Source organism: Kryptolebias marmoratus, linkage group LG24 (genome assembly GCF_001649575.2).
Source record: "Kryptolebias marmoratus isolate JLee-2015 linkage group LG24, ASM164957v2, whole genome shotgun sequence".
NCBI lineage: Eukaryota > Metazoa > Chordata > Actinopteri > Cyprinodontiformes > Rivulidae > Kryptolebias > Kryptolebias marmoratus.
The window spans coordinates 23177675-23201443 of record NC_051453.1 but is presented as its reverse complement, the minus strand read 5'-3'; the positions used below and the strand labels follow the sequence as shown (position 1 = coordinate 23201443).

General features: G+C 41.6%; 1 protein-coding gene across 1 annotated transcript in view; it reads left to right on the top strand.

The window, feature by feature from the left end:
* The window catches only part of LOC108248746 (epidermal growth factor receptor substrate 15-like 1), a 145172-nt gene that overhangs the window by 25786 nt on the left and 95617 nt on the right, over nucleotides 1-23769 (top strand). The window contains exon 10 of the mRNA XM_037974303.1: nucleotides 15630-15872. Coding sequence (XP_037830231.1) covers nucleotides 15630-15872 — 243 coding nt within the window. The remainder of the gene's footprint in view (nucleotides 1-15629; nucleotides 15873-23769) is intronic.

Below are 23769 nucleotides of genomic sequence, written 5' to 3'. Positions count from 1 at the left end.
AAAGGAAGAAGAAATAAGAAGAAAAAAGGGGTTGATCTTAGCAAGCCAAGGCCAGTTCTGAACATAGCAAAAACACATAACACATCACTGTTTGGGAGAGCCAGATGGTGTGCCCGCCGGCCCGCCGTCTGACCTTGGTCTCTCACGTAGGCAGTGTTCCACATGAGCACAAAGGCTGATAATGTAAAAACCCTAACAATATGTGAAGCTGCAGTTTATATCCCCTTCAGCCTCAGCCTGAGCACAAATTCAAACTAGAGAAATTAGTATTTCCTTTCTTCAACAATGCAGTGAAGGCTGAGTGCAGAATGACTACTGAAATTTGTTAAAAAAGCTTAAATTGAGTTTTTAAAGCTCAAACAGAACAGAAGCTAGAAATTAGCTAAACAAAAGCTAAACCCAGAAAAACTAGTTAAAAACTAAAATTAGCTAAATAAAAAGCTATAACTCATGAAAAAATAGCTACAAGTTAAAATTTGCAAAAAAGAAAAGTAGATAGCATTTAAGGCCTCCAGAACATTAGCTAAAATGAACAAAACAGTAGCTGAAAGCTAAAATTATTAGAAAAGTGGTTCAAAGCTTAAACTAGCAGAACAGTAGCTAAAAGCTAAAATTATTAAAACAGTAGCTAAGGTACTTCCGGTGACGCCATGAAAAGAGAAGCAGCCTGATTGTCCTGCTCCGAGGAAAGGTCCTTAAAAACTAGCCTATTTAAGGATATAGTGTATATTTTACAACAAATCGACGAATTACAAAATTAAAAATGTCCATTCTCAGAAAAGAAGCTGATAGGAAAAGTAAACTTCGCGGAAAGAAATATGCCAACATCCTGAAACCGTGTCAGACGTGAGTGAACAGAAAGACAACATGGAGACCGTGCTTGCAGAGCTAAAACAGCTGAGAAAGGAGCACACGGATGATTCAAATAATACTAAAACTACTTTGTCAAGGGTTGAGTCATCACTGAAAGACGTGCTTGAACGAACGACAAAACTGGAGCAGCAAATAACCGACAACAACCAAAGAGTGAGCGACGCCGAGGACCGGCTGCTCCGCCATGACCGCGTGCTGCGGTACATGCTACAGAGAGAAGCTAATCTCTCAGCTAAATGTGAAGACCTCGAATCAAGAGTGAGACGCAACAATCTACACATACATGGGATACCTGAAGGAGTAGAAAAGAACGACACAATCTCTTTCGTAACTGATATGATGCGCACCTCACTCAAACTACTGCAGGATATGGATCTCTGTGTGGAGAGGGCCCACCGATCATTAAATACAAAGCCTAAAGACTCGGCTCCCTCGCGATCAATCATTGTCAGGTTCTCCAACTACAGAGTGAAAGAAAAGGTAATACAGATGGCCTGGAGTAGACGTGATGTTACCCACCATGGCCGAAGGATATACTTCGACCAAGATTACACCGCGAACATACAGAAGAAACGCAAACAGGTACGAGAAGTTATCAAACAACTGAAGGACAAAACCGTGAGAGCAGTGTCGCCTTTTCCTGCTCAGCTGAAAATCTACCTGGACTCCGGTATGAAGACATTCGCTACACTTGCAAAAGCAGCCTCAACACTGGAGAAGATGGGAATACACATCAAGATGGATGAGCGTTAGAGATACCGAGAGGAACTTCTGGGCGAATCCTGGACCGAGGTGCCCGGAAAAGCAGGAGAAGCGATGCTAAGTGTAATGGACATACAAGCGCTTCTACAAGATAAAGAATAAACCAACGATTTGTGAGAAATATATGGACATTTAAATCCGAACTCAAAGTACGACATTTGTGATAAAATGACTTGAAAGAAGGCTAGTTTAGTAAAATATATTGCAATTCTAAATAACAGGGACCTTCTTCGCCACTGGAGGGGTAAGATGATTTATTTGTTTTATTTTATTTTATGTACACTTGTTTTTGGGAAGGCAAACCGGGGAGCAGACTTCTGCTGTCGGACTGCTATTACACGGAGTGTTCAGACGAAGGGCTTCTGTCACACTCCCTTCGTTTCCACGGAGACCAGTTTTAAGGTCATATGGGTGCTTAGTTCATTGTTTGGAAGCCTGTTCAACATTAAGTTTAAGTACGTTCTAAAACTTGTAAATGTTACTTTGACTAATCTAACAAATGTGCAACCACATAGTGTAAAATACATATTCCATAATAGCATTGATACCTACAGAAATAGTTATATGAAAAAGGTTCTCATAATTATAAGGTACATATGGAAAAACTAACAATTGTAACATATAATGTCCATGGTCTAAATCACCCAATAAAGGGGAAAAAAAATCCTTATTCAACTAAAAAAGATGCAATGCTCCATTGCCTTACTACAGGAAACCCATTTAAATGAGTTAGAACATAAAAAATTAAGACGGGACTGGGTAAATCAAACATATAGTGCATCATACGGAAACAAGAGAGGAGTCACTATTTTATTTAACAAATCATTGGCATTTTCCACTGAAAAAGTCATTCAGGACGGAATGGGGAGATATGTCTTGGTACTGGGTCGGATGGGGGAGGAGGAGATGTCTATAATGAATCTTTATGCCCCTAATGAATGTGATGAATCCTTTTTTAAAGAAATAGCTAACATTATTGCAGAGAATGCTAAAGGCATAGTAATAGTTGGAGGAGATTTTAATGCAGTACATGATGGCAAAATAAATAGGACACCAGCAGAAACGAGGGGACAAAGCCGGAAAACAAAAATACTCAATAATATGATAACCGAACTGGGACTGGGGGATCCATGGAGATTTAAAAACCCAAGCAAAAAGGACTTTACCTTCTTTTCTAAAGTCCATAATAGTTATTCAAGGATAGACTTCTTCTGCATTCCTCAAAAATACTTTTATAAAATAATTGACTGTAGCATTGGATCAATCACATTGAGTGACCATGCCCCAGTTACCCTGCAGTTAAACCTAAGTAAGGACACTCCCTTTAGATAATATAAGGAGAACCTTGAATGTTATAACACAAGCCAAAGGAACCAATCAAGAATCCATACTAATCAGTTTTGATGCACAAAAAGCATTTGATACAGTTAGTTGGCACTTTTTACATAACACTCTATAGGCTATCGGCTTTCATCCACAATTTGTGGAATGTATGAAAATAACAAATCCTAAATCACGAGTTAGGGTTAATGGATGTTGCTCTGACTTCTTTATGCTTAAAAAGAGGGGTCCGCCAAGGAGACTGTCTTAGTCCCTTACTCTTCGCAATAAACATCGAACCTCTGGCAGCAGCGATTAGAATGAACAAGGATATTAAAGGCATTAGAGACAAAAATACTACAGAACACAAGATTTCACTTTTTGCTGATGATATTTTGACTTATATAAGTGATCCGGTGATGTCTGTTCCCTCACTCATGGAGACTATAGAAGAGTATGGTAAACTTTCGGGCTACCAAATCAACCAATCCAAATCTGAAACGATGGTAATACACGGTCACTTACCAACAAATTTAACAGATCGATTCAAATTTAAAATATCCAACCAGGGATTCAGATACTTGGGAATTTTCATAACTCCTCAAGTAACACAACTTTTTAAAGCTAATTATGGAAAAATAATGGACGAGATCAAGACAGACTTTCTGAGATGGAACATTTTACCTCTCTTGCTTGTAGGAAGGATTGAAACCATTAGAATGAACATTATTCCAAGACTCCTCTTTTTTTTTCAAACCTTGCCTATAAAAGTACCCATGTCCATATTTAATACTAAATAAATGGCTGTCAAATTTTATTTGGGAAAACAAACGCCCAAGAATTAGACTGAAAACTCCTATGTGTCCAAAAGAGCTTGGGGGACTAAATATACCAAATCTTAAAAAGTATTACTGGGCTGCCCAAACCAGGTCATTACTAGCATGAGAGCATTATGCCAAGATACAATTTGGTACAGGATGGAACAAGGTGATTGCCAAGACATATTCCTTGATACTGTCCCATTTGTTAACCAAAACACTTGGCCAAAGAATCAAATTAATAATGAGTGGGTTAGGTTTACCCTGTTGACATGGGCAAAGATCAAAAAGATGCTAAATCTACCCAACTCCCTATGTAGAGTTATACAAATCAACCATAACTCAGATTTCCCTCCTACATCTGGATTACATAACTGGGTTGAAAAAGGATCAACTTTAGTAGACCAAATGTTTGAAAATGGAAGCCTAATGTCCTTTCAACAACTTCAACAAAAATACAATCTTCCAACCCACGACTTTTATAAATACCTACAAATGAGACACTACTTACATAAACATGAGGAATGGAGAGCCTTACATGTGCCTCCCTCTAGTATGGAGCATTTTTTTAATGAAAGGAAATATAACTACCAGATTTATATCCCATATTTACAAAATATTGCAAGAGGAAGCCATAGCTGATACAAAAGAAATGGGAGTTAGAAATGAATGTCATAATCAAGGATGAGGACTGGGAGGAGACGTTTCGAGAGGGTCATAAAATATCAAATAGCCCAACATTAAGAGAATTTGAATAGAAGATCCAAGTGAGATTTTTCAGGACTCCTCTTCTCACATCTAGATTTGGCCGCACCTCAGACCAATGTTGGAGGGGTTGTGGACTGATTTGAGATTTCACCCATATATTTTGGGACTGTCCAAAAATAACAACCTATTGGAAAGGAATACAAAGGGAAATTATAACATGCTTGGGCATTACAATCCCCTTAGAACCATCTTTAATAATACTAGGTATATTCCAGAATAAAATTCAAGATCACTGTAAGTTTTATGTCTTAAAGATTTTACTTGTTCTCGCAAAGAAAATGATCACAGTTTCATGGCTGAAACCTCAGCCCCCAACAGTCTCTCAGTGGAAGAATAGAGTGAGGGAGGTGTACTACATGGAACAAATTACAGCAAAACTACAGATGAAAAGTGACATCTTCTTAGAAAAATGGTCCCCAATTCAAACACTCATTTCAAACCACAGCTAATGGAGATTATGGTTGATAAATAGGAGATTTACACGTGTTTTTTTTTTTTTCTGACTGTGGACAAACAAAGCCTCTTATGGAGCACGATATGTGAGGTTATACATGCAGTTTGTAAAATATACTATGTGGATGATGTATGTGATGTGACTTGCACTGGAAAATCTGAATAAAAAAGTTTTTTTTTTTTCAGATTTTCCAGTGCAAAAACAAACAAAAAAAAACAGTAGCTAAAAGATAAGACTTGTAAAACTGTCAGTTCCGGAAAGATGGCGGACGAAACAGTCGCATAGTAATAAGTTCTCTCCAGTCGGCAACCTAAAATCCCCATAAAAATATAGAACTTGAAATAAAACTGGAATATCGGGATGAGTGGAGCTGGATCTTTAAAAACTGAAAGAAAAGCAAGAAATAGCAGAGCTGGAGAATTAAGATGAATACAAGGAAAGCATTGCGGAGGCTACGGAGCAAGATCTAGCGGAAGCATGGGCGGCAGGGCTAGCCAAAATTAGCCGAGAGATTGACGAATTCTCAAAGATATTCTGGACAGAGCTCACCACATTCCAAAAGAAAATGAAAGCAGATATAAGACAAGAAATTAACTCACTCCCACTCAACACAGAACAGAAAGTCAAAGAGAACTAGAACTGCAAGCAGTTATCAGCGGGTTCCAAGACTCCAGGCTCTGCCCCTGTCCGCGTGCTCTGATCCCGACGTTCCGCCGGCGTGGCTTCGCCACCTCTCTCAGCAAGCGGACCGAATCGAAACTCGTCAGGACGGTGCGTACTCAAAGGTGCTCCGTAAGACGCAATGGTATAATTTCTGAAGAAATCTCGGGAAGAAAAAGCTAACTTCAAAAAAGGTTAAAAAACAAAAACAACTGGACTTCTTTTCTGTAGTTGAAGATGTTTTGCTTCTCATCCGAGGAGCTTTCTCAATTCAGAAATAGAATGTGGAGTTGAGATGTGATGTAAGCTGGATTGCTTGCAAATTGTTCTCACTCTCCTAACAATAGAGGCTCGTTAGGGTCCTTGTTTGTCTGACTCACTGATGGGCCACTCTGGTCACATGAGTGCAGGTGTTGATTGGAGTGAAACTGACTGGGGATCAGGCCTAAAGCTCCATTATATGTTTTTGAAAGCTGGAATCTGAGACCTCCTCCTCTGTTTAATGTTGGTTTCTCCTTTTTGACATAAATGGCTTCTTTCACCCCCCTCTGGAACCATCTGTCTTCTCGGTCCAAAATATGAACATTTTGGTCCTGAAAGGAGTGTCCCTTATCCTTGAGGTGTAGGTGAACCTCTGAGTCCTGTCCAGAAGAGGTGGCTCTCCTGTGTTGAGCCATGCGTCTGTGGATAGGTTGTTTGGTCTCTCCAATATAGAGGTCTGAACATTCTTCACTGCACTGAACTGCATACACAACTCCGCTCAGTTTGGGTTTGGGTGTTTTGTCCTTAGGGTGGACCAACCTCTGCTTGAGAGTCTTGTTGAGTGTGGAAATCTCCACACTCAACGGCCTTTGTGCAAGAAATTGTTAACCTTTGTTGTAGCTGTGCTGGTCATACTGAAATATATTCAGAAATTTGTTAAAAATCAATAATGCCTGAAAAAAAATCTCAAAATATTCACAGATAACCAGTATTATGTGCTTTGTTTGCCCAAATTTTTCAATCCACAATAGTCTAAAACTTTGTTCAAAATAAAATAGAGACCAGCTATGTTGGTAAGCATTTATATGTTTTTCTATATTAACCACAAGGGGGCGCTCAAATTTAAGCAATATTTCTTGGAGTTTGTAGTTAGGCTAGGTCTGAACAGAGTACCAAATTTCAAGTCGTTCGGCCAAACAGAGTCCGAGTTGCCACTGCTAGCTTCAGTTACGAACTTTGTAGATAGTAACGACATGCTTGAATACAGAGCCACGAATTTTGATCTCCACTTTTACAGATTGTGCAAGGAACATATCTTGTAAGTCTTAGCACTCTAAATTCAGCAAGTGATTTTTTGTTAATTTTTCGAAATTATAAAGGTTACACATACGTTTTTGCACATAAGCCACGCCCACTTAGACCAATCATTACCATATTGATAACATAGTTTCAGGGTTGTATCCTGAAGACACCCACCAAGTTTCACGTAAATCCATTCAGCTATGCTGTTTTCACAAAAGCTCTGTAGCCCTGCAAACCCACGGGACACTATCTTTAGGTCCTCTGGGTTTTTAGGGAGGTGGATGACCTGGTGGCCAGCGGCCACCACCTCTTCTGTTATATGATGGACGTTGCGATGGACAGTAGAATGAGGCATCCCAAACACCCTTGACACCACCCTGTAGGACGCTCCACTTGCCTGCCAGAAAAGAAACACCAGGGTCTTAATTGTGGCATCCCAACCATATCGTCAATCCAGATTCAGGAGATTAAGAAACACTGCCAGAGACTCCCTGCCTAATCGGAAATCTGGTCTAGGATCTTCTCCATTTAAAAAAACGGTCCAGGACTGGGACACTCAGGTTAATCCTGCAGTATATGGGTGTGGTCTGGTTAAGGAAATGGAGAGAACAACAAAAACATTATTAGTTTAATGGTGTGATAAATTTTTTTATCAAAGCATTATCACAGTTATCAGGCTTAAGGTAAATATACTGATGCGCAGTGAAAACACTTCAGTGATATTTTATTAATGAAATTTAAAAAAGGAAAGACCCTGATTTCAACATTTTTACACCCACTTTATGTACCAATGGATCTTATCAAATAAAACTAATATTGGATAATGTTACGCTGTAATCCAAATTTAAGATATACTTAAAATTCATTTATTGTGCAAAAGTTAATACATTATAGTATAGTCTTTCAGTCACTGAAATTATCCATGAAACTAGCCTGAGTTAACAGTTTTTCCTTGAAATTTTGTAAACAAACAAACAAAAAATTAAGTTACCTGGATATGACGGTCTTTCATCAAAATATATAAAAAATGCCGCCGGCGACAATATAATTCTTGCAATTCTTCTAATATTAAAAAGTGGTAAAAAAAAACTTAATAAAATTTCTGTCTCCATTTTCTGTTTTTCCGGTTGTGCACTGTTACGGTTGCTAGGCGACAGGACATACGCCAAGGTAAATCTGAAGGCTAGACCGTCCTAATTCACAACCGCTGACTTCTTGTCTACCCGGTCTTCAAAGGACCCGGCCTACATATACGGGTAGGCCGGGTCCTTTGAAGGATGTGGCCGCTAATTTGGTACACACTGAATATGCAGAGAAAAAACATACAACATTGTTTGCAAAAGCAAACAAGATCAAACAAGATCAAAATTCAGACCTAAAGTTGTTTGTTCTCTAACTTCAAAACCGTGTAACTTAAGAAGGTTAAACTTTACAGCTACAATCCTCATGGGTCAGGAATCAATGTGAGACATTACAAAGCCACAAGGTCAAAGGTCAAGGTCACAAAAACCACAACATTTTAATTCCTCAAACTTTCTTGCAGCTTCAATTCAGTCATTTCTCAATATATACAGCTGTAATTTGCTGTGGCAGTAGCTGAGAATGAGCCCCATCTCATACTCAATGGTAAAACAAAGCAAAAAAATGGCCGCCAAAGCAAACAAGGTCAAAATTTAGATCTAAACTTGTGCATGTTCTAACTTCGCAAACTGTGTGACATAGCAAGGTCAAACTTCACAGCTGGACTCCCGATGGGTCTAGGAATTGCTCTTTACCGATCAAAATCACAAGTTCAAAGGTCAAGGTTGTAATGTTTTGTATTGTAAAACAACACAAAACATAGATAGGACGAGACGAGAGTCAGTTCTGAGCTTCAGGCTTGTCTTGTTTTAATCCGTTGAACACGTTGTATTTGCACATAACGGTAGAAGCTACCATTATGACAGTTGTGTACTGCATCAATACATTACATCCCCCTTTCTCAGTTATAAAACAAAGTTGCAGTACTAGATAAAATAAACTGCAAAAACAAAGAGCATCTAAGGCAACAAACTGGAATTATTATTTAGCTTCACAACAATTTAACCATAACTGAAATAATACTTTAATTGATATCTAAATGCTTAACACACAATAACTGTTAGGAAATTAACTGAACTAAGTCAAACTAAACTAGGAAGGAGAGGTTACCAGCACATCACTTCCAACAGACCTCTTACCACGCCTGTCCCTTACTAAAACTGTTCATAAATTGAGTCTCTCAGGTGGTTTCACTACTCTGCCCAGTCTAGTATGAACGAGTCTACCTGTTTGGGCCTGCATGAGCTGGGGGACCTCTGTGGTAGATGGAAGAGGCTTTGGCGGGGCTGCTGATGACCGTGGCTCCCCAGCTGCTGGTTCACACCAGGGCTCATCAGGCAGAACATGTCGGGACTGATTGGCTGTTTGAGTGGTGCTGCGGAGATGTTGCATGTTGCGCCGAAACAGCTTGCCCTTGCTTTCCACAATGTATGATCATGGAGAACTGTGCTGCACATGACTCCAGGGGTCCATCTCTGGTTACCAGGATATAATGCCATCCAAGCCTAGTCTCTAGGTCGTAGGTCTGGACGTGGACGACTTGCTCTTCTGTTGTAATAAAACTTCTGGGTGTCTTTAGTCTTGTCTAATAGATTCTTCACTTTGAGGGGGTCATAGGTCTAAGTAGTGCATGAGCGGTTGGCAGTTTGCTGCGGGGTCTCCTACCCATAAGCAGTTGTGCAGGGGACAGGCCAACTGACTCGAGGAGTTGTCCTGTAGTCTAGTAGAGCAAGATATTTGTCAGTCACTTTGCTCCAAAGTCTCCTAACTGTTTGTACTGCCCACTCTGCTTCACCATTGGAGTGTGGTGTGTGAGGTGAAGATGTTTTGTGCAGAATGCCGTAGTTTTGGCAGAACTGCTTGAACTCCTCTGAAGCATACTGTGGTCCATTATCTGTCCGTAAAATGGCAGGGATGCCACGCCTGCTGAACTGAGATTTCAGGGCTTCAATTATAGTGCAGCTGCCCTGATCTTTTAACAGCTCCAATTCAATGTATTTAGAATAATAGTCCACCAGTATGATGTACTGTTTGTCCTCAAACTCAAACAAATCAGAGACCACAACTTAAAATGGTAGTTCAGGTGTTTCAGTTGGCATGAATGGCTGTTTGGAAAGTCTGTTTTGAATCTCAGAACACGTACAACAGTTTCTGATCATGTTTTCAATTTCAGCATTCATACCTGGCCAGTATAACACTTCACGTGCTTGTTGTTTGCTCCTTACCATACCCAGGTGAGACTGGTGTATGAGCTCCAGCATGTGTCTTTGCATGGTGGGAGGAACAACGATGCGCATTCCTTTGTACACTATGCCATCAGTTACAGCCAGCTGACTTATTGAGTCCCAGTATGGCTGAATAAGGATGGGCAGTTCTTTCCTGTGGTCTGGCCAACCTCGGTGAATAATTTGCTGGAGAAGATTTAATTCCTCTTTGGTGCATTTCTGCAGTTCACTGTACATTTCATCACTTACAGATAGAAAGTTGAGCATTGAGACACACTCCAGGCTGCCTGCCTCTGGACTCTTATGCCTCTTTTACACGGACCCTAATTCAGAAGTCCGGCTCTACTCCGCTCTACTCGGCTCGGCTCGATAAAGAATGCATCGCGTTTACACAGGCCAGTTTGGTCGGTAGCCTCCTCGTGTTGCAGGGGGCGGGGCCGCGGCGTGGGGGGGTGCGCTACCGAAACTTAGCGCAAGTTGTGTATACAACGAAAGCCCCCGTGGACAGCGTTGGCCCTGTGTTGTTGCTGTTTTTTAAACTTATGGGGATTCTCCTGAGACTTCAGGAAGAGAGGCGGAGTGGAAGAAATGCTCTGGATGCCGCGATTGTTGCGTGGAGTAGGACAGCTGTTATCCGCCGGAAATTTCAGGATTTACAGCGACTTCAGCTGGGGGACAGACGGCATAAACGTTGCAGGGTAAGCTAATGCTGTTGTTTATATTCCTACCGTTCGCTCTTTATGCTTGCATCTGGTCACACCCACGACCAATGAGTGAATAGGAGCTAAGCTTGCGCCGCCTTGAAACAGGGCCAGCCTGGCTGGCCCGACTCCGAAGCAGGGACCAGCCTCGAAAAAATGCAGATGTAAACGCTCGCAAAGCGGAGCAGAGTAGAGTGGAGCCGGGACCGTTAGGGTCCGTGTAAAAGGGGCATTATCTGACAGCCCTGGACAATGTGTCAGGGAGCTCCATGTCTTTCCCTCTTCTGTATTTAACTGTGACGTCATACCACTACAGTCGCAAGCGCATCCTCTGTATGCGCATTGGAGTTGACAGTAGTGGTTTCTTGTAGATGTAGATTGTGGTCGTTGTATATTGTGACATGTTTCCCAAATATGTAGTGGTGAAACTTAGTGCAGGCATAGACGATGGAGAGTATCTCCTTTTCAATTTGTGCGTAGCGCGTCTCAGCATCAGTCATTGATCTAGATGAGAAGGCAACCGGCTGATCATCTTGCAGCTCCCGGTCCTGTGCTGCTTGCATCGCAATATATTTCCACAGGTTTTGTGACATCATAAAACTTCAGCCCGGGAGGATGAGTGCATAAGTGTTTAAGTTTTTCAAACGCCTGCTCCTGTGCTGGATCCTATGAAAACTCCACATCAGTTTTTGTAAGTTGTCTTAATGGAGCATCGATCTCACTCAGGTCTTGGAATAAACTTTGACAAATATGTCAAAAATCCCAAGAAGCGATGAACACTTTTTTTGTCAGTTGGTGTTGGCATGCATCGCACAGCTTCTGTTTTGGGAGGGTCTGGTTTTAATCCATCTGCTGTTATTAAATGTCCTACATATGGTACTGATGACTGAAGGATGTGGCATTTGCTGAAGTTAAGCCTCAGATTGTAGCCAGTGGCTCTCTCTATAACTTCTCTGAGTATTTTGTCGTGCTCTTCCAATGTGGGTGCTGCAATTAGAATGTCATCCATGATGCCAGTCACACCACTGATGCCCTCCAGCATCTGGTCCATGATGCACTGAAATATTTCCGGTGCACACTTTATGCCAAAGGGAAGCCTCAGCCATGTGAACCTGTCTAGTGAACCGGGTATAGTGGATACAACCTCTTGAATTGTGCACATTAGGTAATGTTCCCGTTTGATAGCATGGTTCAGATCACTTGGATCTATGCATATTGTGAGTTTGTCTTTGTTTGTGACAACAACCATGGAACTCAGCCACTCAGTTAGTTGGCTGACTTTAGTAATGTAGCCATCCTTCACTATCTCATTGAGCTTATTCACTATCTTTGCTCTGAGTGCTATTGGTTGTCGGTGCACAGGATGTACCACTGGTTTTGCTTTAGGGTTTATTTTTGTTGTATATTTGCCTGGCAGTGTTCCTGTAGTGTGCGTAAGTTCAGGAAATTTTTCCAGACCAGCATGTGGGCTCAGGTTTGTGGTGGTGTTGCTAACTGTGCTCACATCGTTTACCATTGTGCTGCCTTTTAGAGAGTCAAGCCTAGCAATTAAATTGAAGGCCTCGGCTGTTGTGCCACTGAGCACATTTTCTTGTGCAATGTCCACTCTTTCAAACTCTGCTGTGTGTTTACAGTCCTTATAGTTTAGTGGAAGGTCGACTGCAGCAACTGGCTTTATTCTGTGATTTGAGTAAGTTCTCAGCACTCTTTTAGAACTCTTTAGCTCCCCTGTGTGGTTCAGCAACTGAAAACAGTTTAGAGTCAGAGTATTGCATTTTGCACCTGTATCTATTCTAAACTGCACTTTTTGAGACATGATATACATGTCTACTAGCTACTTATCAACTGTAAGCGTTGATATGGAAACATCCTCCGTTGTTAGGTTTATGTCCAGAATGTCCTCTTCGTTTTGTGAGGTTGACTCTACATTAACTGCACTTAATAATCGGATGCGGCAGACTGATGCCCAGTGATTTGGTTTTTGACAGCAGGAACATATAGAGCCTTTTGCTGGAGATTTCCCTCCATTCCACTTGTGTTTTGGATCTTTACCGCATTTTGAACATTTTTTAGTTTTATTTTGAGCGGTTTGCTCTGGTAGTGCGTAATTATGCTGCTTGTGAGTGGGCATCTTTTTGTTTTGGTTATTATATTTAGGGCTGGTTGACACATGTGACATCTGTGCATCTTCCTCTCTAACAAATTTCATCTGAATTTGAGACATTTCGAAATTCTGGGGAATTTCAACGTTAAATCTTCGCCTTTATCTAGCAGTCTCTCCTGGACGCGTTTTTCTCTTACTCACGCAATTATTGCATTAATCAGCATGTCATCTGCGTCTGTATACTCACAGAAGCAGCTTCAGGTCCTTCACAAAGTGGTCAAAACTTTCCGTTGCGCCTTGTTTTTTCTGCTTGAAGCAGTGTCGGGCAATCAGTTTATTTTTTCTCGGTCTAATGTAACCAGCAAATTTTTCCACTACTTTGTCAGGATAATTTTTTTCACCATCCGCCCACTCAAGCGTCTTGTAAATTTCTCTCCCTTGCTCACCTATCCACGTACCTAGCCAACCTGCTTTCTGCTTTGGCTCCAGTGCAGCGAGCGGTCCTGCAAACACGAAACGAAAGTGACAGCTGAACATCTGAAATTCCTGATATAAATTTGCGGCGTCCCAATCGATCTTCGGGTAATCCCACTTCTGACACCATGTAATGTTTTGTATTGTAAAACAACACAAAACATAGATAGGATAAGACGAGAGTAAGTTCTGAGCTTCAGGCTTGTCTTGTTTTAATCCATTGAACAAAGTGAAGAACAAGCTACCGTTATGACAGTTGTGTACTACATCAATAAGGTCACAAGAGCCAGTGAGCTCTAGCTCTGAAACTCTGTACAGTTGTCACGATGTGGTGTGAGCGTGGCGAACCCAATTCGCAGCCAGGCGGGCGATGACCAGGCAGGCGTGGGCGATGACCAGGCAGGCGTGGGCTTGATGGCGGAGGCGTCGTCCGGGACCCTCCGAGGAGCCGACGTGGCGGAGGCGTCGTCCGGGACCCCCCAAGCGACAGGCAACGTGGGGCAGACCCGCCGGTGGTGCGGAGGCGGCGGCGTCCGTCAGACCCGCTAAGTGGTGCAGAGGCGGCGGCGTCCGGCAGACCTGCCCGTGGTGCAGAGGCGGCGGCGTCCGGCAGACCCGCCCATGGTGCAGAGGCGGCGGCGTCCGGCAGACCCGCCCGTGGTGCAGTGGCGGCGGCGTCGGGCAGAAAAACAAAAGGGCGTGTGCATGTGTATTTTTTTAGCGTGAGAAATACAAAAAGTGAGTTGGGAGCGTATGCTCTTCACAAAATGCATGTGTCTCACGGTGAATGCATGAAACTTGAGAGCCTTTTATTCATATACTAAAAAGATTGTGACTGATGATAAGGCTTTAAAGTTGCAGAGAAAAGTAGCGGCTATGTTAGCCGACATCGATCCGGTGTTACACCGGCTGACGCAGCTGCTGTGAACTTGTCCAGAAAAGAGTTAATGTGCGTCTGGATGCTGGACGCTTTCAGGGAAAGTCTGACAATGGAATATTGCTCTTGTAAATGTTTAACCACTGCGATAACAATGCGCTCACGGTGTATCCTTTAGAGAAATTGGACCATGTAAGCTGGTAATACCTAGGGTAATACCACCAAAGAGAGTGTTCCCAGAGTTTACAAAGTAACTGCCAAGAGGGACAAATTATAAAAACGATCTTCTGATGTCCTGTTCTCCTGAAGGCAGCATGGAGCTGCGCCGAAGAGAAACACCATCAATACTGTTGCAGTTCTGTGCCGGTTTTAATGTTTTAGGCCACAATATTTTTGCAAGTAGTTCAAAGTTTAAACTGATATTGTTGTGAATCTTTGGTGTAAAGTTAACCTTCAAGCAAACGCCCGCCAAAAGAATATCAGCGCCCCCTTTTTGAAAATATTGCTTCTAACACCCCCCGTCATCCTCTCAACGCCCCCCAGGGGGTGGTACCGCCACCAATGAGAAATGCTATAATAGATGCAGGCAATGTACTAAATGTATTGAATATGTTCTGTATTAAAGCAAACAATGAAAAATCAATAAAGAATAAGTAACAAAAAGGACTAGTTAAACAGTGGCTAAAAGCTGAAATCAGCAAAACAATTGCTAAAAGGTAAACTATTAAATCAGTAGCTGAAAGATGATTTTATCCAAAGTAGGTAAAAGCTAAACCCAGCAGAACAGTAGCTTAAAACTACAATTGGCAAAAGAGTAGGGATAAGCTAAAATTAGTAAAAGAGTTGCTAAAAGCTAAGACCATTATAACAGTAGTTAAAAATGAAGCAAGTATGCTGAATGTGATTTTAAACAACAAATGCTGCATATTTGTAAGGACTTATACATATCTCAATGCATTTCTATGCCAGAAATATAAATATTTAAATAATTTCAACATTTTAAAAGTTAAAAAATCTAAAAGTTATATCCACAATGTCCCTAGTGAGTGGAACATTTTGATACCTGAATGGCAGAAATAGCTGAAATTATGCTGAAGTCGTTACAGTCCAAAAATGTATGGAAGATACTGTTATTAGCAAAACAGAGTGTGAATGTTGACTCAACTTATAAAAGTTACAAATCGTTTTTAGAAAAGCAATATGTCTAATAACGACTGGCTTTCATTTAGGCCATGCACCTGGTGTACCGGGCCTTGGAGAAGGAACCTGTTCCTGCCCTGCTCCCCTCTGCACTTATCCCTCCATCTAAGAGGAAGAGGAGTCTCTGCTCAATAACAACCACAGTTCCCGGACTACCAGCCAGCCCCCCACCACCCAAAGACTCCCTGCGATCCACACCGTCCCACGGCAGCATGACATCACTCAACAGCACTGGCAGCCTGTCGCCCAAACACACACTCAAGTCAGGACAGGTAACACACTCAGCTGATGTACTAGAGTCTGTAGTCAGTAAACATACAGCAGATTATTAAAATTGGATTTATACTCCACGAGAAGTGAAGAAATAGTCTCTTGCTGACAATTTTTGTCACAATATGTGACAATATGTCACAATATGTGACAAAAATCACAATATGTGACAAAAATCCACAATATTTGACAAATTTTTTGTCACAATATATGACAAAAATTGCATAATTTTGTTCTTGCATGAGCTTCATCAGCCTCTTCTCAACACAAGATCCCAACAGAACCTTTTTTTCACAGGAATTTGCTTTAAATATTGTGTGACTGGTCAGAACTTTGTTGTGGGCACGTTTATGCAGAATACCATTCTGAGCAGCACATTAGCAACACTGGAAAGGTACAACTCCATTTTAACAGGAAGAAACCTCCAGCACAATGGACAGCCATCTGCCTCGGCCAGCTCAGGTTTGAGAGGACAGGAAAGAGACATAGACAAACTCAGGATTGGTCCAGGTGTAGTTTTTATGGGACGAAAAACAAAGAAAATACAGGTTAATGACAACAATAACTGCAAATATAAAGATGAACAGTAGAAAGAGTAAGGACATCAGCTGAGTAAGGAAATTTAGTCAGTTGTTCTTCAGCAGTCTAAGGCTATAACAGCATGTAGCAAGTCTCAGGCTAACAACTCCCCCAGCTTAGAGTCTCAAAGCACACAGATTTTAGCATGTTTAAATATTTTTCTTGTTTTCTTTTTTCAAGGTCTGCTCTCCTCTATCCTAGAGGGAGGAGGAACTAATTAAAGATCACCAGCAGCTGTGTCAATCAGTTCCTCCTGGCACTGTTCCTTTGACCATTACCCAATCTCTCCACCTAAAGCTGGGCGATATGGAAAAAGTCATATATCACGATATGGACTATATTATATCATGATAACAATATATATCACAACATGCCACAACTAAGTACGTTTTCAGTTATTCTCTGAAAAATATGACAAAATAACATCATTGCTTACTTTTTTCAAACATTATTTCGAAGTGACATTTAACTGAACTTTCACAAATGAGAATTGCTGCATTTTAGCACATCAATATATATGTATCAAATGACAACAGATGATTCCATTATCTTTGGCTGGCTATAGTTTTTTCTGTTTGCAACTTCCCCGGCTCTTTTACAACTTGCTTGACCTTGCAATTTTTGGATTGTCATGTTTTCTTTTTCGCAGTTCTTCTTCAAGTGATAGAAGAGGTTTGTTGTGTTGGTGTCGGACGAGTAGCAGAGTTTGCAAATTACCGTTTTCTGCTCTGTGTCAGACTTCTTGAACCCAAAATGTAACCAAATCACAGACGTACCTCCTCGTTTTGGTTAAAGTACTTCTTCTTGGGCTGCCTGCATAGCTGTCTCCACTTGTTGTGACCCCGGGTTTGATACTTCATGTGTCTCCATCTTTCAGCACTCATGAGTTAATAATACCGTAAAGCATGTCGCAAACCCACACGTAAGTCAAATAACGTAAAGCAGCGTCATGTCGCAAAACTACAATACAGAGCTTCTTTGCAAAATAGTTATTTTTTATTCTTATCTATCACTTATATAAACTGAGTGTATGCAAAGTGACAACACTAATACATTCATCGTAGCCTACTTTATGAAATATTTGCATGAATAATTAAAAACGATAGCGACAATAAAAGACAAGTAGCACGATAGACACTTTTCTATCGTCCTCACAACATCTATCGTCATATCGCCAAGCGCTACCCACCACTGTGACTTAGGCTTTAGTATCTTCCAGCCGAACCTACTCTCTTTCTCCAAGAGGAAGAGAAAATCAACAACAGCTATCTGTGACCTCACTCTATGGACCACCTTGAATTTAAAGACTGTAAAGCCAGATATCAATGGGTGATACAGGGGCTGGCATCTTTCAGGTGGTGGAGCCACTGCACTGAATTGTACTGTACTTTGTTTCCTGGTCGTACATCTTTATACAACAGCATAGGCCAGTCAACCCGTCCAGCCTGCTGGGACAAAACGGTTCCCAGCCCACTGTCTGATGCATCAGTCTGTAGGACAAACAGGAAAGAGAAGTCAGGTGTATGAAATATTGGTTCACCATAGAGAGCCTGTTTAATTTCTTAAAACACCATCTGGCACTGCTTCGTCCACTGGATCAAAACTGGGGTACCTTTTACAGTGGCCGACGTGCAAACAGCAGCAAAATGGAAAACGAACAGCAAATTGCAGAACAAATTCCAAACGGTTAAACACGCCACAAACACATGAATGATGCAAACTTTAAAACACACAAAAAACAAATACAAACAAAAAAATGCAGCAAAAAAAAAAAATCTGCAAATACCATAAAACACCAGCAAGTACGAAAACAGATGCAAACTTACTCCACAAAACGGAAGTGCACCAGACCACCAGGGGGACTCGAGGCGGACTCAGCAGTGTCCTCTTTCCATTTGTCCTGGTGCTGGCAGTAAGACCTCCGTATCTTCCTATTAAACAAAACAAAACAAAACAAACCTCTGTGTCTCCCACCTCCTAAACACGGTGGTTCACTTCTGGACAATCAACAAATTACTGAACCAATGACACTTAAATAAAAATTAATAACTTCCATGTCATCTGAACTTCTGACGGATAGTTAATGTTGAATTGTTTCATTAGACTGGATAAATAAGACACACCTAATTTTTTCTGATTTGAGAGTATTTCATATTTTTATTTATATTTTTTTATTAAAAAATATTAAGTGATAAAAAATTAATGTTGACCAATAAGACACACCCACGTAATGAAACAAATGAACATGAATTTTTCATCACCTGGTCTCAAGACATGTAAGATATTGAGAAAAAAAATCATGCAAATATTAATAAAATATATGGTGACTGTTTTTGGTTTTTGCAGCATTTTTATTTTGTTGCATATTTTCTTTGCATTATTTTTTTGTGTTTGTGTGTTTTGAAGTTTGCATCATTTATGTGTTTGTTTAACTGTTTGGAGTTTGTTACGCAATATACTGTTTGTTTTGCAAGGTTGCTGCATATTTGCACCGTAACCTTCGATCAGATTGCTCAGGGGGCTGGCCAGGTCTGCAAAGCTTGAAATGAACTGTCTGTAATACTCAGCCAGGCCCAAAAACTGTTGCACCTCTTTTTTAATCTTGGGCCGTGAGCAGACTGCATTAGCCATAGTCTTTTCTATCTGAGACCTCACATGTCCACAATCCAAGTGTCATTATTGCTGATGTGAATAATGATCCTTAGTCAGCAGTTTAACCCTTTAAGGTTGACGCCTGCTCCAGAGCAGGCTCCAGAGCAGGCTCCAGAGCGTGCGTCGACCTTAAAGGGTTAAAATACTCTAGCGGGAAAGATCCGCCCTCTCAGAGACTCTGTTTTAATTTATCTTGAAAGTCCAGACTTCAAACTTTACACCAGTTTTTAAATCCTCTCGATAGGCCAAGGAAAACCAGAGTTATGATAAATTATTCACAACACATATTTTTATTTTGAAAATCGTCGTCATATTTTCAGGGCGTTAGAGCGAGAAGTGCCAAAACCATGGCGTTCTCAGGAGAAAACTCCCCCACCCTCCGTCCGATCTTACCCCCAACCCAGCCAAATGAAAAAACACCCCTTCCTCTCTAATCTGACGGAGGCTCAACGTTATCTTTCAAGTGACCAAAAATCCACAGGGAGAAGAAGAAAGGCGCAAAAATTAAAGGAAATTCGGCGGCGCCAAAAAACCCCCCAAAAAACTGCAAGCGCGGGAGTTAATTGTGTGTTTTGTGATATTTATCGTGTTTGGATTTTATAGTTAAAGTGTAGTTTAGACTGGGACAGACAGTGAGGACTTTGTTGATGAACTAGGTGATCCATTGTTTTTTTAGAGAAGGATTACTGGAAACAGAATCACATTTTGTCTGTCTCCCTATCAGCCAAAAATAATAACGAGACAGATTCAGATCCATATTTTGGAAGCATATTTTGAGCATACATCAGGATATATTTTATAACATTTACCTGAATGATCCTGCATGAACAGGACATAAAAAATGACCAAAACTAAGAATGAGATGTGCCCCTCTGCTTTGTTTTGGACAGAAACTGTTTATATGAGTGGTACGAAGGATTTATGGTAATTTTTAGAACTCCTGATTGTTTGGTCTAAAAAACGCCTAAGAGATTGTCAGCATTTTAATGGAGAAAGTCTATATAACTTTGTTGTTTGCTCAATTTGTTCACATGTTTATGAATATTACTGATTTTATTTGCATTCTAAGTTTCAAAACATTTCATTAAGTATGTTTGTGGTGTTTACAGTAAAAAAACTAAGAATTTTCCACTCAAATTTTGTTTTTTTGTGTGATTTTAGGTCTGTTGTGTATGTATGTCAAAAGTAAAAAATGACTTGAAAATCACACTTGGGAGGTTGTGCTTTAAAAAATTACTCCAAACATGGCTGGTTAAACCACTTTTAGGGTGAAATATGAAGGAAATTTAAAATAGTCCAAAAAACAATTTCACCCTAGACCTTAGAGGGTTAAGGTTGGACTTGATGGACCCCTCTCTGTACCCTGGAATGCATTTGACTATGGTCCCTGGAGGTCCTAGAGCCACGTTTCAGACTTTGGAGCTGCCAGTTACTAGAGTCTGCTTCTCAGTGTTGCCAAGTGAGGAAAATCTGTTTGAAATGTGAACAGGTCATTAGTGAACTGGAGGTTTAGCCTTAGCTTAATGTTTACTCAAAACCATCACCCAGCTAGACTGAGAACTTGGCTGCTTAGGATCTGCTAGAGAACCACTGAAGAAAAGCTACTACTGATGGCTCAAAGCTGGCTAAGTGGGCAAGCTAAAGGTTTTTCAACAGCATAAAACCAAGCTTCCAATTCAGACAACCTCAACTCCAAAGGTCCCATGAGAGTACAGTTTTTAAACATACCATTATCCCTAAGGGGGGAGAGGATTAGCTAAACATCTTACACACAAAGCAAGTGAGGACAGAAGTAGTAGAACCAAAAGCTATGTTAAGCGGACCTGAAATACACTGATAAAAAAAGTGTTGAAAAACAAGAAGTGCCATAAACACAATGCAATAGTAGAAACAGTACAACAAGTGCTTATGCACTAGTTTGTAAAACTGTGCCAAAGTCTAAATAATCCAGTAAAACAAAAGATTTGGTGAGCAAACAACTCAACCAGCTAACAGCAGAGCAAACAGGAAATGATGCTGTATGCCTTCCTGTGAACTTCATCAGGTCTCTTCCATCATGTTATTTGTTAATGACTCAGTTTGAAGTTGGTATGCTAAAGCTCAACAGAGAATGTCATCCATGAGTAGAAACATAATGTTATGCATATAACTACTCTACAATACATGTACTATGGCTGAAGACACCTTTAATCACGCCTTTAGGCAAATGACGTGATGACGACAAGTGACAGTCCCTGCCTGCATTATGTAACCGTCTGTCATCACTGTCATTCCTCAGTTCAATAGCCGCTCTTCACCGAGCCCTGCTGAGCAGCGGGCCAACCATGTGTTGTACCTCGTTCCTCTCCTTCAGGGAACAGTAGTTATATACATAGCATTATGTTCCCTTTCAGTCGATTCACACATGTACTATGAGACATATGTAAATGCCCCGCAGAGCAGCGATCAAACCTGGGTTAATACAGCACACTAGTGCGGCACCTTAGACCCAGCAAAAAGAACAGAGTGAGCCACAGAATGGGCTGTCACATCCAAACGATAAAACCGAACAAATGTGTGTGGTGAGGACCAGCTGGCCGCAGCACAGATATCACTTACGGGTACGCCTCTAAACAGAGCCCAGGATGATGCACCATGCGGGATTGGGAGCCCCCTGCTGTTGTAAGCTAGAGAAATAGCTTCCACAATCCAGTGGGAGAGTCTCTGTCTGGACAGAGCCTTGCCTTTGCCTGGGTTAGCAACACACACAAACAGCTGATCACTCAACCTAAATGTGTAGTGCATGTGAAGGACACAAAGAATGCAACCTCCTCTGCTCCTCAGATGCAAAAGGAGGTGGGCAATAGTCATGGAGCTGTAGTCTAAAGGTATAATCTTAGGGAGATACATGGTGTTTGGTTGCAGAATGACCTTCGCACCCTCTCTAGTACAGGCAATATCATTTCCACTTGGGGAAATGCATACAGAAGTACATTGGGCCATGGGTGGGCTAGCACATCCACCTCTAGCAGAGCGTTCCGATCTGTTATGGAAAAGAACAGAGGGCAGTGGGTGTTGGCTCTGATGGCAAAGAGATCCACCATCGCTTTGCCAAACAGACACCTGATCCACCACTGAGGGGTGAAGCCGCCATTCTCTCACCAGAGGTCCACCTCTGGAGAGCAAATCTGCACCCAAGTTCAGCCGTCCAGGAACGTCAGTGGCCCTGATGGATAGAAAATGTATGCTGCACCACTGCAAAAGAGTGAGGCAGTCTTCACAGGGCAAGTGAACGTGTCCCTCCCTGCTCCCTGAGCCAGCAAGACTGCTAATAGCTCTAGGTGGCTTATGTGGAGCTTGGATTGTGCTGGTGTCCAAACCCCCCTCATTTTCAGCAGTCCGAGTGACACTACTGCGATCATGGTCGCCATCATGCCCATCAGCTGTAAGATCGTTTGGAAACGCAGTTTACATCCCAACTGAAACTGAGCGAGGCAGCGATAAAATGCGGCAACTCTGTGTTCTGAGAGATGAGCTCTGCCTGACAGGTAGCATATTTCCAGCCCGATAAAAGCTTGGAGTCAGCGAGCTTTTCTGAAAATTCACAGAAAAGCCTAGCGCTTGAATGTGTGACAGGACCTGGGACATCTGTTCTGTCGCCTGCTCTCTGGAGCAGGCTATCTGAGCCCAGTCGTCCAGATAGGCTAAAATACGGATTCTTTTTTCTCTGAGGGGAGCTAATGCCGCCTCCACACAGGGCGCGAAAGACAATCTGAAGGGCAGTACTACATACTTGTAGGTGAACCTCAGAAACTGTCTGTGGTCCGGGTGTATCGCTACATGAAAGTAAGTGTCCATGAGATTGATTGTTACAAACCAATCGCCCGGCCCGACAGCATTTAGAATATGTTTGAGTGTTAGCATTTTAATTTTGTACGTTCATAGGTACTTGTTTAACACTCTCAAGTCCAAGATCGGACGGAGCCCGCCACCTTTTTTCGGAACAACAAAATAATGGCTGTACCAACCTTTGTTCATCTAAGAAGCGGGTACCACTCGAATCGCTCCTTTTGCTAACAGCGTGTTTATTTGCTGTCTCAGAATTTTCGTTGCTTCGGTTCCGACCTCTGTGTTTACCACAGCGTTGAAGCGGGGATGTCTCCGGTAGAACTGTAACCGGTAATCCATAGCAGCAGTTTTTTTCACCCATGGTGAGAGTGGACATGCGCGTTAGAGAGGGAGTCGTGAGGCCAGGTGACTGACCTGCTGCACTGTTAGCAAGGAGGTGCTGCCCTCTATCGTTGTGCGAGAGAGGTGCAGCATTTTTCGACTGCTGCCTGCAGTCATTTGATTTACACTTTTCTTTTGCAGAAAATGCAGTCTTTATTCAAAGATTTACACAAATATTTTGAACATTTGTTGTGCTTTGACAAACATTTACAACACCCAAACTGGGGGCTTTTAGTGCAAACATTGTGTGAGTGGGGAAATTGTGCTTGGGAGACTGTGTGGGGGAAACACAGCACGTCTTGGGACTGGGACCTCGAACAAAACCAACAAAACGCCTTTTTGGCGGCCACCATAAGCAGGCGGTCATGTCTCCCTGCTCCTGAAACCCTCTGAATTCGTAGTCTGGCTGCTAGGAGGACTGTGTTTTCTTCCTTTTTTTCCTTTTTTTTTTTTTTTTTT